Source organism: Phoenix dactylifera, chromosome 3, assembly GCF_009389715.1.
Source record: "Phoenix dactylifera cultivar Barhee BC4 chromosome 3, palm_55x_up_171113_PBpolish2nd_filt_p, whole genome shotgun sequence".
Classification (NCBI taxonomy): Eukaryota; Viridiplantae; Streptophyta; class Magnoliopsida; order Arecales; family Arecaceae; genus Phoenix; species Phoenix dactylifera.
Genome location: NC_052394.1, coordinates 19,263,526 through 19,277,014, shown reverse-complemented (window position 1 = coordinate 19,277,014; position 13,489 = coordinate 19,263,526). Strand labels below are relative to the sequence as shown.

The 13,489-nt window shown below is 38.2% G+C and overlaps 1 protein-coding gene across 1 annotated transcript; it reads right to left on the bottom strand.

Annotated features, from left to right (window-relative positions):
- Positions 1 to 420: 420 nt before the first annotated feature.
- Positions 421 to 2,484, bottom strand: LOC103706248 (WRKY DNA-binding transcription factor 70). The gene is made up of 3 exons (XM_008790302.3): positions 2,086 to 2,484; positions 1,359 to 1,463; positions 421 to 1,173 (listed from the first exon to the last, which is right to left on the bottom strand). Exons 1-3 carry the CDS (start codon positions 2,415 to 2,417, stop codon positions 714 to 716), a joined length of 897 nt encoding a protein of 298 aa, XP_008788524.2. The 5' UTR covers positions 2,418 to 2,484; the 3' UTR covers positions 421 to 713.
- Between the last annotated feature and the right edge of the window lie 11,005 nt (positions 2,485 to 13,489).

The following is a 13,489-nucleotide window of genomic DNA, read 5'->3' as shown; positions in this document are numbered from 1 at the left end:
CCAATAAATCTCCTATCTTTTCCAAGGCTCCCTTTGAATTCTGAAGCTAATAAATAATGAAATCTTTCGAAGAACCTAGTCTAATATCTGTAGATTGTATTGAATTGAATAATTACCACCCGGCCCAACCCAAGTTACCCAACTAAAAAAAAAAAAAAAATCATTTTCTTAAAACAATGATGACATGATGATGGTAAAATTCTTGCTCAACTGCCAAGTCGTCCATCAAATTTCCTGGCAAAATGGTATCTTTCCATGTGAACACTAAATTAAATAGGTAGGCCCACATACAAGAAGTCTATTCGAGGATGACTTCAATAGTCTTTGCCACACGTGAGTCCCATTCCCGCTGTATCTAGCCCCGCATATGAGACAAGTGCGAGGTTAAAAAAAAAAAAAGGACAATTTTATGCCACAAGCTTGACTGAAAAGATAATTAGATTGCCAGAACCGTACATAAAATTTTACATGTTACAGTTGCACATCCTCTACATCTAAGGAGCTTCTCAAACTTTGTTTTTTTCAAAAAAAACAGAAAGAGAGGAAAAAAATCAGTAACTTATAATATGTATACATCCATCTCCTAGCCCATGAAATACATCTTCTCCAGGAGCATGGCGCTCCAAAGAGGCCTCGCTTCGTCAACTTTATATCCCTATCCCAAGAGCTACAGGTCCAGTCCTTAAGAAACCTATCTCAACCAGCACGGAGATTCAAAAGAAACTTCCCTTCTCATATGTTTTAGCCTCAGTTAAATCGACTGCATCCATCATCATCTCCCAATCAGCATAAAATGGCGAGAAAATGTTTGATATCTCATCTACCGAAGTAGGTGTGCCAATGGGTGTTGCAGGTTCAAGAAGTCCAGAAAGTAGCTCATCTGTCGGCAATTTACCGCCGATCAACAGGCTGTTACCTTGGCTCTGGTTCTCAGTGAAAAGAAAGGATGGAGAGGGCTGGTAGCACAAGGAAACGGATTCACAGCCAAGAAGTGAAGTGTTTCTTGGTGCAGAATCCATAACGAAAGGGGAATTGATATCCACATCCTTGCAGGTGTGCTGCATGCTGTAAGTAACACTGAACTTGGGTGGATCAGAATCGCGGTCCTCCTGCTGCACAGTCTTAGTTGCTGGGCACCCTTGGTCCTTAGAATTAGTGCATCTGTAGTAGCTCCTGTTTCATAGTAGAGGAACAGTTGATCAGTTTGTATCGCAGGAATCCTATATTGTCTTCTCTTAAAAGTAGTGATTTTGAGGTCGATGGTCTATAGGAATGTTTCCTTTTTAATTTTGAATTGTTATTTTGTGTGAATAAGTTTTGTTTTTCTTGGAATTTGGGTCAATAGGTAACTGAAGTACCTTGGGTATTTGGCATTATTAATCTGCTTCTGCCCATACTTCCTCCATTGATGGCCATCATAATGTGGGACAGAAGTAACAATGGACCACGAGTTAAGTTGCCTCCTGCAGTAAAACGAAATGGAAGGTTATTTTTTATATAACAATCAAAGGTTTAATGCTTGTACTAAAAATAAATAAATAAATAACAGTACGTAATGATATACCTTCTCTTGAGGTATCCCAAAAAAAGATAAATCTACTTTTTTTAGAAGGTTAAAAGCATATTTTAAGAGATAAAGCTTTCAGTATGAAGTGTACAAGGGATAGCAGCTGATAATCTACCCAAACAAAAAGGGTACAGATAGGTCATAGAGAATCCTTGTTAATCGAAGCACACCTCATCACACACCTCCCAAGAAGATGCAGATGTTGCCTGATGGCTTTTCCTAAACTTGTTGATGGTTAATGGTGATTTGAACCATAGGATGGAATTCTTGGTTGATGTAACTATAGCTCTTTGCCTCCTTTGCTTGAAAAAAAGGGAAAAAGAAAAGGAGGGAAAGAGGAGGAGGAGAAGTAAGAAAATTGGCTATTTTGAAGTAAGGTTGGCTATCCCCACAACAACAGCGGCAGTAATGACAAGAAAAAAGCTAGCAGATTAAATTTTGTGACTCTGAGCTAAAATTCTTAGCAGAAAATCGGCTGGATAATCAAGAAAGAGATGAGGTTAGAATATCTGGCTAACCTTCTTTTACGACCATCAGGCTTTTCTCTCTCTTCGGTGCTCTTCCTCTTCCCATCAAACACTTTGTTTCTCCGGTCATCATCGGAGTCAGAGGCAGCTGACATTCCACACCCACCGTTGCGAAGCCCGGAGAGAGCTGCGGTGGAACACTTCAGTATCTCCTCAAAGAGGTCCCCGGCCAGCTCCGACCAGACACCGGCCGGAAGCAACGGCATAAGGAGGGCTCGGAGTTGAGTCATGAGCTCATGGCCTCGATTGATCTCCCTGATTGCCGCCTCCTGGTCGCATGCCAACAGCTCGGATGTGGAACTCGGCTCCATCTGCTGCTTCATCTCGATGAATTAATTGGAGTCGTCGCAGCAAACTGGAGTGGTCTCTCTGGCGTTCTCCTATGTTAGAAGATGTGAGATAGCCTCTGCAGTCTCCTCGTCTCTATATATATTCAAAGGTGTTCGAGTTTATTAGTTGAAGTCGTTTCCTGGTTGTGGGACCCGAGCTTAGTCCTCCTGTAGCTATTGTTCGACCGGTTCTGCTTCTCTATTCTCCGGAGAAACTTCTCGTTTTTACACCGCGAGTATATATCTTAACATTTAATACCCACCCAAACCTTCAGGTGTCAGTCAACCTCCAAGACTCCGGACGCGACGGAAGGAGTTAATTAGAGAGCGAGGTGAAGTCGGCCGGAGGGGAGAAGGACCCCACTCTTGCGAGGAATTGGGAGTGGCCAATCTTTGAGAACTTGGGGGAGGTGACTTTGGTGTAGCCACATAGATATGGGCCAATTTAGGAAAGTTTTTGAAGGAGGGAAAAGTATATTTTTGGAGGGCCAAAAAGTAAGCGAAAAAGTACATTTTAGGAGTACTTTTTGGCCCTCCCAAAACTTTCCTAAACTGGCCTATAATGTGGCTACAGATGAAAAATAGTATTTGGTAAAAATTTCAGAAAGCTGTTTTAGCTTTTTCAGAAAGCTGAAAATAGCTTATTGGAAGAAACTCCATTTTGGAGCTTTCCGAAAAAATTGTTTTGAGCTTTGTGGGAAAGCTATTTTTTACCAAATTACCCATAATAAAATATAATAATTACATACTTCGTCCCTTTATAAACTTAAAAATCTACTGGAACCCTAATAAAGAACCCTAGCCGTGGATCAGACTCTGTTCCATGCAAGAAAAGGTATTCTTGTTTCCTATTCTTATTTTATACCTTTATTATTGTATTATACTATATAATATTATATTGCATTATATCATAATACATTAATGTTATGTTAAATAATTTAATATTATATTATATTATGAAAAATTAATTTACACTAATAATTATAGTATTTTATATCTTTATTATTGTATTATACTACAAATATAATATTATATTACATTATATCATAATACATTAAAATGTTATGTTAAATAATTTAATATTATATTGTATTATGGAAAATTAATGTATGCTAATAATTATAATATTTTCTACTTTTATTATTGTATTATACTATAAATATAATATTATATTACATTATATTGTAATACATTGATATGTTATGTTAAATAATTTGATATCATATTAAATTATTATGCTCTAGTATACAATGTTATATTACTATATTATAATAATATTATATTACATTACAGTAATATTATACTATATCATATATTTATGTATTAATATTTGTTATATTTTATTATGCTCTATTATATAATACTATGCAATATTTTTTATGATAATTTTGTCATACAAAAGTACTTTTTAAGTTTGTTTACCAAATACATGTTAAAGTGTCATAGCACTTTAGAAATGTAGTTACCAAATAGTAAACAACTTTTGATAAAAGCTCTACTTCAGAAAGCTTTACTTCCAACTGCTCTACTTTCAGAAGCTTTACTGCCAACAATTCTTCCAAATAGGGCCATAGTGGTCGCTCTCCAACTGCTACTATTGTTGCTATTTCTTGTTTTAGATTTCTCTTCTTTGAAAAAAGATCCATAGAAAATAGGCCACACAATCTAGGATAGCAATCTCTCATATGCTTTTAAGCTTTCAAATTTTGATGAGGACATCGATATTGAATTTTCTACAAAACTCCTAACCTTTTGAATTTTGGTGGGGAACAAGCTGCCAATACCTGGTTGCATGGCTCCTTGATTTCATGGACACACTAGTGCGAAAGATGATTAGGGACACAAGTAGATGCAAAGCATCTTAAGAAGGCCGTGCAATTTAATTGCAGCAAAGCGTCGCTCTTTCTTACAAAAGGGGTTGAAGATTAGACTGTTAATTAAGATACCAACGCACCAGTAGTCTAGTGGTAGAATAGTTAATTAAGAGAGCATGCTAGCAAATCAGGCAACTTAAGTCCCATTTGGTATTGCTCTTGTTTTTTGTTTTTGTTTTTTTGCCGAAATCCAAGAAGAAAATAATATAGACTGAATAATGTGTACGATGAGATCCCTTTGTTTCTTGAAATTGTTTATAAAATCTTTATACTTTCTGGGAGCAAAAATTTTATGCTTTAAAAAAAGAATGATAACAAGAAAAATAGGTGGCAGAAACTTTCTACAAATGCTATAATATCCATGTAAAATCTCACTAATTTGCAGAACAACAAAAATAGAAAAACAACAATGGTGCCAAACAGATCTTTAATTATCCTAAATCAACTTTTATGTTGGAATTGTCGTATGAGGGTGATCAAGTTGATTTTTTAATTATTTTTTGTATCTATGTAAAGTGATCAACTTTTAATTATTATGGTGGAAGTCGAACTCCACCATAATATATTTTGGAACTCGGTAAGAAATTTATTATTGGGACGTTGTGGGGCTAAATGATTAATAGCTAGGTTGTGCCCTGAAAAGTGTAAGAAACTTATTAGAGTTATAGTATGGGGAAAAATAAGAATGAAGACAAAATTAAAAGTTAATAATTAAAAAATATGATGACATTGATTATGTTTTTTTTTTCTTTTTTTATTTTTGAGGTAGAGATAGAGGGGCATAATACCGCTCAAGACTTGAAACTCGATTTCTGCCCGCTAGGTAGAGGGGTATAACCACCGGACCATGTACAATTCTTGCCTCAATACATGGCAATTTCACCATCTCCATTGGAATCAAATTGTGCATAATTTTATCATTTTTGTGCTCTTGTGTTTACTTATCGATAGCCGATAAAATCACTCTAAACTAAATGTAGAATGAACCATTTCAAACGATATGAAGAAAGCTTATGATCTCCTTGTCTTATCAACATGTTCACATTCAGGGTACAGAGGAACTCCAAATTTTCTTTAAGCGCATGTTCTTTGGAGGTTAAGAAAACTTATCTAAAAATCTATAGCAACATTTATATAGAAAAATAATTTATGCATATTCTTTTATGCATTGAAAAATAACTCCGGAATCTGTTACCCATATTCTTTTGTATTACCATAATACCCTTTTATTATATAAATATTATATTATATTATAATAACGATGATATATTATATTATAACAAATTATTATAATAAAAACAATAATATCTTATATTATACATTGTAGATAATATATATTATATATAATATAATATAGATAATATAATACAGCAAAAAAAAAAATTTTTTTATGAGTAAATACTACCTGCTTACCTATCAAAAGACTCGGTCAATGAAAAAATAGATCAATTTTTTATAATATTTATCTACCAAAGAAGGCATCCTAAAAAAAGTTTCCAACATAATCCAGTATTATCTTGAGGGAGTAACAGCTCTCCCTCCCATCTCTCTTGGTGGGAAAGGCAAAGAGTATATCACGAAAATTCCAACGGAAAGCCCTACGACAAACAATTTAGGTGGGGCCCTATCAGGAACAAATGGACGCGTATGGGTCGAAGACACGAGCAACACGGGGAGGGCCATCATGATCAGACGTCACATTACACGACGGACGGTAGTATTAATTTCTTGATGTACGTTTTAGTGGCCCAGTCTGTTCAAACCTTCGCGTCGCTCTTCCCTCCTCCAGCCGCGGATAACGTCTCTCCGAAGTGACCGCGGACGGGGCCATGGAATTTGTTGGCTTCTGCGACGGGCTGCGACCATTCCTCTTTTTTGCGTCGGCGATGGAGGTTTCAGCGACCCAACGGCCAACAGTGAGGATGAGGATGAGGTCACCCACCGTGAGAGCAACAAAGTCTTATTTCCACATCAGAAACTTCTTTTTTTATATAAAAATATTAGTCATCATAAACTGATCATTAAGCACTTCTTGGAACTTCAGCTATTGCTTGGTGGCTATAGGATTAAGCTAAAGATCATAGATCCCGGCAAATGTCCAAGTAAACACTCAACTCTTCAAGATTGGACCACTTCTTATACTTTGTGGTAGCTCAAGTAAATAAGCATCAACAACCGCCCATCTCTTTGAATGCTTGAAGTGTCGTCATATTCCCTTCATTCCAGCTTATGGGAAGTGTTAGATGCATACGTCTTTGACCAAATGGACTTGGACGGCCTCTTTCGTTGTTACTTAGCAATATTTACCTTGTCATTTTTTTTTTTTTTTTTTTTAATTTGATTGCAAGCGGCCTCCCTTTGGTGTCAGGCTACTCAAAGTTGAGGGTCTATGGTGAGACCAAAAAATTTCGTGCTTAATCTTTTCCCTTTTTTGAAAGCAATCTTTTCAACTTTCCCTTTGGTGCATAATATGTAAAATAAATTCTTACTGAGTGAACAATGATTTCGACAATAACAACACTATTTTTCTGTTGTTGCCCACAATCTTTCTGTTGTAACACCATCATCATGGCTATCATAATGATTATTATTTTAATATTAAATAATTCCGCATATAAAGGATAGGAGAAAGGGCATGCCTTATGGCCATCATAATGGTATATAGCAATTTTGTTGAGATCTATTACACCAGGAAAAAAATTGTTGCTATTAAAACCTTGGTTTAATTTTTAGAATAATATTTTCGGTGAATTTTGACTTTTATCAGTAATTCATATATAGTTTAAAATTTGGATTTAGTAAACCATATCAATTTGCAAATGGAATACTCTTTCAGGATAGGCAGAATTTTATACAATACTATCTCTCCTGATGGATGGCACATTTCAAAACAAATTGAGACATTGGTCCATCTTGGCTTAGACATCATTTTAGAGCTTTTATTAGGAGCTGAAGATCACATTCTCAATCTCAGAGAGTTGGAGAAGCACCTTCAAGTGCATTCAAGTCAACCAACACAGTCTTTTTCCACTTACTATTTTTGTATTTATTTTAGAGCAATGCTCATTGTGCTTTAATTCTTTCTACTGCTTGATTGTAACGAGTTTTAAATTTGAAATATGAGAAAAAGGTCCATCCAAATCTGTAATTAGATTGTGTTGAACTTAGGATTGGCTCGGAGTAGGTTTTGGTTGATTGGCCTAGAAAATCAACCAGGTTGATTGTGAATCCGAAATATAATCAGCAAGGATTTTGTTTGTGAACCCAGAAAATAACTGGGATGTAATCTAAGATATAGATTATAGTAAAATTCTCAGGTCTTAGAGAGTAGATGTAAGTGTAGAGTTAGCACCGAACCACTATAAACTTCTTGTGTTTGCCTTGATTTAATTTCTTTCTTATTTACCTAAGTGCTTAATTACTGCTCAAAGATTTGTCTATCAAGCTTTTAGTATTGCTATATTATCAGTTAAAGTTTTGAAAAATCCAATTTAACCCCCCCTTTCTCGGGCTGCTTAGCTGGGCAAGAAAAAAAAAATTAAAGAAAATTTTGGTTGATACGCCGATGTAGTACTGATGGAACCATAGTTATAGGAGGTTCTTGGTTTCAAACTATAACAATACTTTTGGAATGCTAAGAGCAGAACAACCTAGCCAAATTTACCTTATTATTAGGGTGAGATTTTCTATTAAAACCTAATGGCTCTTCTCTCTACCGATGGATAACGTCCCTCCGTGCCCGAGGTGACCACGGGTCAGCCTTCAAAGTTGTAGGCTTCTACAGTGGGCTGGACCATCTCTTTATTCGTCTTTAGCAAGTCAATAGTGAAGATGAGGTCACCCATGGTGAGAGCAAACAAGACTTACTTCCACATCAGGGATATTTTTTTGGAAAAATTATAATGGCACCTGAACTTTGGATGTGCCCTGAAGACATCCTCTTAACTTTAAAAAGTTTCATAAATTTAGGACCCATCCTCCTAACTTTAAAAAATTTCATAAATTTTTAAATTATCCCAAAATGACCCTTCCATTCATCTCCATTAACAAAATAGCACACGTGACTATCACATGATAGCATAAAGTGGTTGTTGGACAAAAATATATCATTGATATGTATTAAATAGGGCGGAGTCTCAAAGGATCTTTCGTATGAAACCGATCTCAAAACATCCTTTGTATATAGCCCATAGTTAAGGGCCATCCATATAGACAGATCTCAAAGCACTCCAAACCCCTTCATTCATCCACCTGCACAAATCTCAAAGAATCCTGAGTTAAGGATCACCTACCGCATACATCTCAAAGCACTCCGAACTGTTTCATTTATATGCATGCATAGATCTCAAAGCATGCTTAATATAGAACCCATAGTTAAAAATCATCCACCATGCAGATCTTAAAGCACTCCAAACCCTTTCATTCATCCACCTGCATAGATCTCAAAGCATCCTTAATATGATCCATAATTAAGGATCACTTATCACGCAAATCTCAAAGCACTTCGGACTACTTTAGTCATCAGTCTGCATAGATCTCAAAGCATTCTTATTTTATGACCCATAGTTAAGGATCACCCACTGCATAAATCTCAAAACATCCTTAATATATAACATCTAGCTAAAGATCACCCATAGCATAGATCTCAAAGCACTTCGAACTCCTTCATTCATCTGCAAAGTGAGAAGACATTCATAGATGTCTAAAAAGGATGAGAGTGCTTTGGTCATTTGCAACGGCAAGCTAAGTTTGTCAGCTAGTTCAGAAACTGGAGAAATATTTTTGGATAAATTTGGAAACTTGAAGGGTTGGTTTGAAACATTTTTGCTAGGACATGTCCAAGTTGAGGAGGGGGGGGGGGGGGGGGTGTTCACCACAAATTTTTTTCTATTTTTCTTTTTTTTTTCTTAGCAAAAATGTTGGGAAACCCCCACCCCCTATTTTATCTATTAATGGAATGAGAACACAAGGCCTAATGATCAAAGACTAAGTCCCAAGAGTACATGGCTAACAAGACATCTTCGACTGCTTTCCAAGCCCTTCAACTCTCCAGTCTGAAACTAACTAATTAATTGAATATACAAACTACGTTGCGATCTCTCTTTATGGGTAAAATTTTCAGGCAATTCTCTCTTCATCAGTGATTTATAGTGATGGTGATCCATCTTCTCGGGGTACGGACTGATATAATTGAGTGCATCATTTTCAACAACCAGGCTACATTATTAGAAATGTCTGGATCCAATATTGAATGAGTTGGGTGGACCATCGGCCAGGTTGTTCCCATGTAGTTATAATTCTTTATCTTCAATCCTTTTTATTCTTACTTACTTTTAGGAGGACAACGAGCATCATCAACATCTCTATCGGTGTATAGACCGTGGTCCATCAAACGAAAAAACAGGATTGGTGGCTAATGGCACACCCAAACCCCTAGAGGCATGAGATGTGATTGATGGATTGGTGCTTAATGTCACCGCCAAACCCCTACAAGCATGAGATGTGATTGATGGATTGGTGCTTAATGGCACAACCAAACCCCTCCACCCTGTTCAAGATAAAGATCATATTGGAGTGCAAGCTTTCCTGCAACTTTCTATAAGAAATCCTTACAGCATGACTACGTACCAAATTTTTATTCGCTGCATAACTCAGGTCCATAATTAATTGATTACAAAAAAAAAAAAGGGAAGGAATATTTCATTCCCACTATTTTGGAGGTTATCAAAATTTACTATATAGTCAGATTCTAAGAATTTCCTATAACTTAGGTTGTCAGATGGTGAATGAACGCACTGATCTCATGACCTGAATTATACTAGTACATGACAAGGATTATTCTCTTCTTGTCATGGCGGCAGACATGATCGGATGCAATGCCATGTATGGAGCAAGTCACACGGAGAGCAGGCACCCACAGAGAAGCTCCTACGCAAGCTGTTTTAGACGAGGCTGTTGACGAATTCACGGTATTCACTATTTTGTTTCTGTTTTTTATGTGGAAAATTCTGTTCCGTTCCGGGGTTTCTAGAACGCGGATGCGACAGACTTAATGACTTTGGACTTTGAAATCAATGGGTGATGAGCGGGTCATGACGCGGTCTGGCATGACGAAAGCTTCTGCCGACATGACACGGATTAACCACTTACGTCCACTTTCCAACTTGATGATACTCGCATGATATTCGACTGCACTGGAATCCTTCTGTTTTATTTTCTCGGTCACAAAAATAGTTCCCTCAGCCGTAATGTCATCCCTATCTGTTAAAATTGATCCCCCTTTCACGTTTTCCGGATCGAATCAAATCCTACTGTTATTTTTCTGTATGGTACTTGAGCTATACTCTCTTGTCAACGAGAAATTATACATGTTGCTGCAAATTGGACCCGGGGGCGACCACTTAGCCGAGAAGGAGGGAGTTCCGACAAGAGATGGCGGATGGCGGTCTGTCGGCGGGTTACGTCCTCCGAAGGACTTGCAAAAAGCCGGTGGCCGGGGTTTCCGGCGTCGGCCCTCCGATGCTTAAGTCGGGAGGGGCTAATGTGTAAGCGGAGAGAGATTATCCCCTGAAGTTTTCAGAGTCCAGCCCCCTCTAAGAGGGGGGGGTTTCCTTTTATAGAGGAGTACGGGATTACCTATGATGTGACGAGGCAAACGAGTTACCGTCATAATTGAGCACGATCGTGTGAGTTAATGCATTGCCATGGGAGATCAGGCTGGAGTCAATGAGTCATCGTGAGTGATCGGACGTAGCCGAATGGGTCAACTAGTTGCCATGGAGGACCTGAGATCCGTAGATAGCATGCGCATTAATTGTTGAGTGAACCGAAGATCTGTGGAGGCCATACGCATTAACTGTTGACGGCGGTAGCAGGGCATGGTCCCCGGGTGAGCTGCAGAAGGATGTGACCGCAGCGGGCAAATAGTAAGGTCAGGCTTCCGAGGTCAAGAATGCTGAGGTCGGGTGCCCAGGCTGGACGCCTCCAGATCGGGCGCCTCCAGATCGGGCGCCTACAGGTCGGACGGCTCGAGGCCGGGCGCCTCCAGTCACGTGCTGTTAATGCGTTTACGTGTTTCAGGGTGATCCATTTTTCTCCAATAATATCCTACAATGCCTATACCATATAAGTCGTGCACCGCGACCAATCATCTGGCCTCTTTCCCATAGAACTCCATTTAGAATGTGTTCTGATTGGCCCACGGGGAGACTCATTGGTATAATTTTTTTTCTTGCAAACTCCATTCTATGCTTATCACTTATTCGAGGCTTCTGCACAGTGGATAATACCTTCTGCATTCATTCAATTCCCAACGGCCCTAGCTGCATTTAACCATAAAATTTAAAGTCCTGCCTCAGTAGCATCCACCGAACACTATTTTCCCGCTGCACAGCTGTCGCAGGCAAAGCCCTATTACAAGTACCGCCTCATTGCTGTGCTGCACACTGTTCTTCGGCATAACTGATAAAGTTGAAGTATTAGTGGTCCTTTAGCCAAAAAAAACAAAAGTACTAGTGGTTGATTCGAGAGAGGACACTGGAAGTACCATCATCATTCCCACAAGGAGAGAAGTGCCAAGAAGCTACCTTAGGCCCAGCTGGCACAATGATGGTATTGTCAGGCACTTTAAGAGGCTGCAGTAGAAAGGCAAGTAAAGTCAGCAGTGAAGAACGTAAAGCTATGGATTTCTTTGCCGATGGCCGCAAGCTAGCGTGGGTGTCCGACTGGAGAAGCTGAGGTCGCTAGGAAGGTATAGTGGTAATAGCCTGTTGAGCACGACAACAGGGGGAGAGTAAAGCCGAAGATAGGAACGAAAACAGTGGGACCCGAAGATTAGTTGAGGAGATTAACTGAGGATTTGACAGCACCCACGAGAGTTGCACGCGTCCCACGAAATCTAATGAGCATCCTATGGGCATGAAAATGGATCATATATCATGCGTATCCCAGGCTCCATCTTTGCTAGCCGGCGGATCAAATCATCAAACTCGCTTCAAAATGATGCAGCTAAATAGAGAAGATTATAGGAAAAGCTGGGAACTTTTGATGCAGGCAAGTTCTGCAAGCATTTTCCAAAGGCAGCAAATGTTATACATGTTGCAAACATTTTTCCCATTGAAATGAAACCTACCTGCACATAGCGATCGATCGAAGCTGACATACACATTCGATGAATGGTAATGTTGCAACAAACCTCACTAATCAGGTCTGGTAACTCCATGGTCCACTATTGTTTTTAAGGCCACGTGCTTTAAGTTCCCATTTAGCCTTAGATTGTTCACCCAGGCTACGTTTGGCCATGAAATGGTTAAAGTGGGAAGGTAAAATAGATTAAACCATTAGTGACCACTCGTTAACCAGACAACCATAGGATTATTTACTGTTTGGTTAAAATTTCATGAGTAAGATGAGGAAAGAGTGTAGGAGTAACGAGAGAGAAGAGAGGGAGCTGGTAATTTAACTTTATTTCACCCTTACTAAATAAAATTAACTGGAGCATTTTGAACCCTTGTTCGACTGGTAACCATCATACAACCAGCATCTAAACGGTGCCTGGATGACCTAGCTAGCAACATAACTAAAAAAAATCAGGCTCACCTTCTATATAATAATCAGAAAGACAACCTCAGCATCAAATTTCTTCCTGGAAGACACTAGAAACTCAAATTTGTACAAAAGATACTCATCAATCAGGATCTGAGGATTGTACAAGAATCATCCATGCTGATATAGCTCACAACCACCACAGTCAATATCACTGAACAGGAGTAACAAGAGCTTCTTCACAACAAAAGGACAAGAACATGAAGAATGATGTTGAATAGTACCATGAAGTATGATAATAATACTATAATATTAAATGCATCACGACACAATTGGTTTTCTTTTCTTTTAAACCCAAGCACTGAAAATCAATTTTCAAATTATTATAAACATTTTATATGCTAAATTTAATTGTCACAATACTTTAAATATACTACTTTATCGGCAGTACAAACAACAATTAGGCAAGTTTACAATGCACGCCTTCTATTACATTATATTCTTGTGAACTAACATCAAAAAGATCAGCTCGAAATTGCTCACAAGGATGTCTGAAATGATCATGTACCTTACATTGTGCATAGGGTTAGGCTAACAATACATACTGCCGCATGTCTATGAACCTCGGGATGAGAATTATATGGGTAA

Bases quoted from the DNA above. Each gene is read 5' to 3' on its own strand.
- LOC103706248 (XM_008790302.3), bottom strand. From the start codon at position 2,417: ATGAAGCAGCAGATGGAGCCGAGTTCCACATCCGAGCTGTTGGCATGC. The intron at 1,464-2,085 runs GTTAGCCAGATA...GTTTTACTGCAG, and splicing joins CCTGATGGTCGTAAAAGAAG to GAGGCAACTTAACTCGTGGT. The intron at 1,174-1,358 runs GTACTTCAGTTA...ACTATGAAACAG, and splicing joins AATAATGCCAAATACCCAAG to GAGCTACTACAGATGCACTA.